The following is a 3291-nucleotide window of genomic DNA, read 5'->3' as shown; positions in this document are numbered from 1 at the left end:
TTATTTTAATTTTATAAAATATCTTTATTATAATTATATAAAATCAATATTTAATATGGTGCGGTGGTATGGGATCCTTGGCTCATTGTTGCTAAGATTGTGTGTCTGCAATGCTTGTACTATATAACTCTGGGAATCTTGTTGTCCTTGCTTGTTGGAACTCGCGTGTCTTGGCTGAGCCTGGTATATTTCTTTGACTATGCTACCATCACTACCTCCACGGTTACTGGTTGGTGTGTTATTGCTACGATTCTAATCAGCTCAAGCACTAATGGCTTTTTGTAAATAAATTATTTAATCACAGCAGAAGATATATGTAAGAAGGTCTTTCGGAGCGAGGAACGTGCTTATGATTTCTTCGCAAAACTTGGAAAATTTCTTGGGTTTGGGTTCGAAAGGGTGACTACGGGAAAGATAAGGAGGGGAATTTGATAAGGCGGAGATTCTTTTGCAACAAGGCCGGTTTAAGGGACCAGAAGCATTACAACCGGGTGGATAGAAAAAGATCACATTGTCCAGAAACGCGAACGAATTGCAAGGCAATGCTGTCAGTATATCTTGATAGGGTATCTTGCACCTGGAAGGTTAGGAAGGTGAACCTGGAACATAATCACCCACTGACGCCCAGGATAATAGTACATATGATTCCAGGATTTCGCCGTATGTCAGATTCTGCCAAGGCACACATAGATGGGATACAGCGGTACGGCTTACCAACCTCAAAGATACTGGGGTACATGGCAGGAATTTCTGGGGGGGTATTCTCTCCTTGGATTCACCAAAAAGGATGCTTACAATTACATCGAGAAGAGCAAACGCGACAAGATTACGGACGGTGACACTAATGCGGCCGTCATATACCTTGAGGGAAAGGCCACAGCCGATCCGATGTCGATGGCAAGGTACAACCTCACCGATGATGGTATGTTGGCGAACCTCTTCTGGGTTGACGGAGCGAGTCAAGTTGATTACCAATATTTTGGTGACGTCCTTGCTTTTGACTCAACCTACAAGAAAAACAAATATAAGAGGTCGTTAGTCATATTCTCTGGCACGAATAACCATAAACAAACAACAATCTTTGGCTTTGGTCTTGTTTTGGATGAGCGCATACCTTCTTACATGTGGATGCTTGAGAGCCTGGTTGAAGTAATGTGTGGCAAGACACCGTCTGTAGTTGTTACAGACGGAGATGATGCAATGATTGCAGCTGTGCGGAAAGTTTTCCCACGAGCAACTCATAGGCTGTGTGCGTGGCATCTACAAAGAAATGTAACCTCGAACTCAAACGAAGAAATGTTTCAAAATGTGTTTGCAAAGTGGTTATATGCTGACATGGAAATTGCTGACTTTGAGGCTGAGTGGACTCAGGCAGTGATAGACTTTGAATTGAGTGACAAGTTATGGGCTTCCCAGATGTACGAGAAGCGGGAGATGTGGGCCAACGCATATCTGCGGAACAAGTTTTGTGATGGCTTTCGGATGACATCTAGGTGCGAGGGAATCAACGCTAATGTAAAAAAATTCCTCACTTATAGGCACAACATTCTAGAACTTGTTCAGAATCTCGAGTTGCTTGTTCGGGAGTACCGAAACAACGAGCTTTCTGCACAGTTTAATACATTATATAGCATGCCGGTCATCATAAGTTGCTTGGATTCCATTGAAAGATCTGCTGTGAAAGTGTATACCCGAGCTGTATTCAACGAGGTTAAAAAAGAGATGGATCGGGTGGGCACTGTCAACTTTGTTAGTCGAACGAGGGTCTCCACAACAATTTTGTATATCATAGAAGACTATGGTAACCCGGGAAGACGAGTTATGATGCTATTCGAGAATAATGTGGTTAAGTTAGAATGCCGTTGTCGGTTCTAGGAACGAGTGGGGTACCCTTGTAGGCACATATTTTTCGTTATGAAGCACGAGTATTTGTATGCTATTCCCGATCGCTTGATAATTAAAAGATGGAGACAAGATGCCAAGGACATCGGACAGTACGTTGATGACATCGAAGAGGAATCCGAGAGGGGCTTTTTGCTGAGGCATGGTGCCCTTCATGCAGCTTCTCAATGGATGCTTTTCGTCAGTGCCAAGAAACAAGAGTTGTTTAGAGTTTCATTGAATGGGATTAGAAACGTTTGCAGGGACCTGGAAAATGGAAATGCTAAAGCTGTAGATGGTGCTTCGAAGAGGGTTGATGTCGGCATTAGGGACCCTGTGGTTGTTAGAACGAAAGGAGCACCGTCTTCGAAGAAATTAAAGTCAAAGAAAAGAAGGTGTACTACTTGTAGAAAAACAGGGCACACTAAGCGGAGGTGTACAGTTAGCATGAGGTCCTTTAATGAAACAGATGCCACTAAAGGTGCTGATATATCCAACACAGACCGTGCGGAGATATTCTTCCTACATAATCACTTGATAAGGATTACTATTTTTATTTTGTCAAAAAAAATTTAAAATTGTATCTAAGTTTTCCACTAATGAATTGTGCACCCATGACGAGTTTATTGTGTATTTACTGATCCATATTAAGTTAAGAATGTCGAGGCGGAGTGCAAGAAAGAAGTAACATGAGCAGGTGTTGATGTTGATGTGTTGGAGGAACATCAGAGTGGTGACCAAAAATGCAACGGTGATCAGAGAGTTTGCACAGCTCAAAGCCAAAACATGCACTCATTAGGCGATCAAAATGAACCTGACTGGAAAACAAAAGTGCTTAAATCTTGCCTAGCTGATACGTGTTGTGTGTTTAGTTGGAATCCTTATTGGTATTATCGTGACAATGTTTCTCTTCCTAGGTCATGGATATTTTGAGGAAGCTGAATCCAAGAACGGAAGCCAAGTCTTGATGCGTGGGGGAAGGATGTGATTGCTTTTTTCTGTTTTTTTGGACGGAGTGTGATTGCTATATGAACTGTTAAATTTTTTTTTCTACATATGAGAAATCTATGTATCTAAAATCTCAGTTTGACACATGTTCTCTAAAAGTGGGATACATGCAGCAGGTCTTTGATTTTCTCTAGCTACTACAAACATGTCAGAATTTGTTCCCTAAAATAATTAAGTATAATGTCATTATTTAACATCTAATTTAATTTGTAGGTTTTTTTTTGTCGAAATGGATTATTGGGTCAAAAACTATCGATTGGCACTTGGCGACAATATATCCGGGTCATGAGAAAATAAAATAATAATAATAATTAATAATAACAATGATAACAATAATAGTAATTCTTTCAAAAAGTTCTTTTTCCCTTTGTAGTTGCATTTTATTTTAAAAGTAATTGGATT

The 3291-nt window shown here is 40.4% G+C and overlaps 2 protein-coding genes across 3 annotated transcripts; both read left to right on the top strand.

Moving 5' to 3' along the window:
* Window positions 691–1875, top strand: LOC107647469 (protein FAR1-RELATED SEQUENCE 5-like). Its single transcript, XM_016351540.1, has one exon. The coding sequence runs from the start codon at window positions 691–693 to the stop codon at window positions 1873–1875; it is 1185 nt and encodes a 394-aa protein (XP_016207026.1).
* On the top strand, window positions 1851–2887 carry LOC107605083. 2 transcript variants are annotated; one of them, XM_016306826.2, is made up of 3 exons: window positions 1851–2390; window positions 2535–2712; window positions 2799–2887. In XM_016306826.2, exons 1-2 carry the CDS (start codon window positions 1915–1917, stop codon window positions 2572–2574), a joined length of 516 nt encoding a protein of 171 aa, XP_016162312.1. In that variant the 5' UTR covers window positions 1851–1914; the 3' UTR covers window positions 2575–2712; window positions 2799–2887. The 2 variants fall into 2 exon arrangements, with proteins under 2 accessions (XP_016162312.1, XP_020960598.1); XM_021104939.1 differs by having other exon boundaries at window positions 1851–2394; window positions 2533–2712.

This window comes from Arachis ipaensis, chromosome B06 (genome assembly GCF_000816755.2).
Source record: "Arachis ipaensis cultivar K30076 chromosome B06, Araip1.1, whole genome shotgun sequence".
Classification (NCBI taxonomy): domain Eukaryota; kingdom Viridiplantae; phylum Streptophyta; class Magnoliopsida; order Fabales; family Fabaceae; genus Arachis; species Arachis ipaensis.
The sequence above is the reverse complement of the archived record's forward strand: the minus strand, read 5'-3'. Positions and strand labels throughout refer to the sequence as shown.

What these genes read in the sequence shown, in the direction of transcription:
- LOC107647469 (XM_016351540.1), top strand. Translation starts at nt 691, where the DNA reads ATGGGATACAGCGGTACGGCTTACCAACCTCAAAGATACTGGGGTACA.
- LOC107605083 (XM_021104939.1), top strand. Translation starts at nt 1,915, where the DNA reads ATGAAGCACGAGTATTTGTATGCTATTCCCGATCGCTTGATAATTAAA. An exon ending in CCAACACAGACCGTGCGGAG is followed by an intron (nt 2,395 to 2,532) that starts ATATTCTTCCTA and finishes GATCCATATTAA; the next exon opens with GTTAAGAATGTCGAGGCGGA.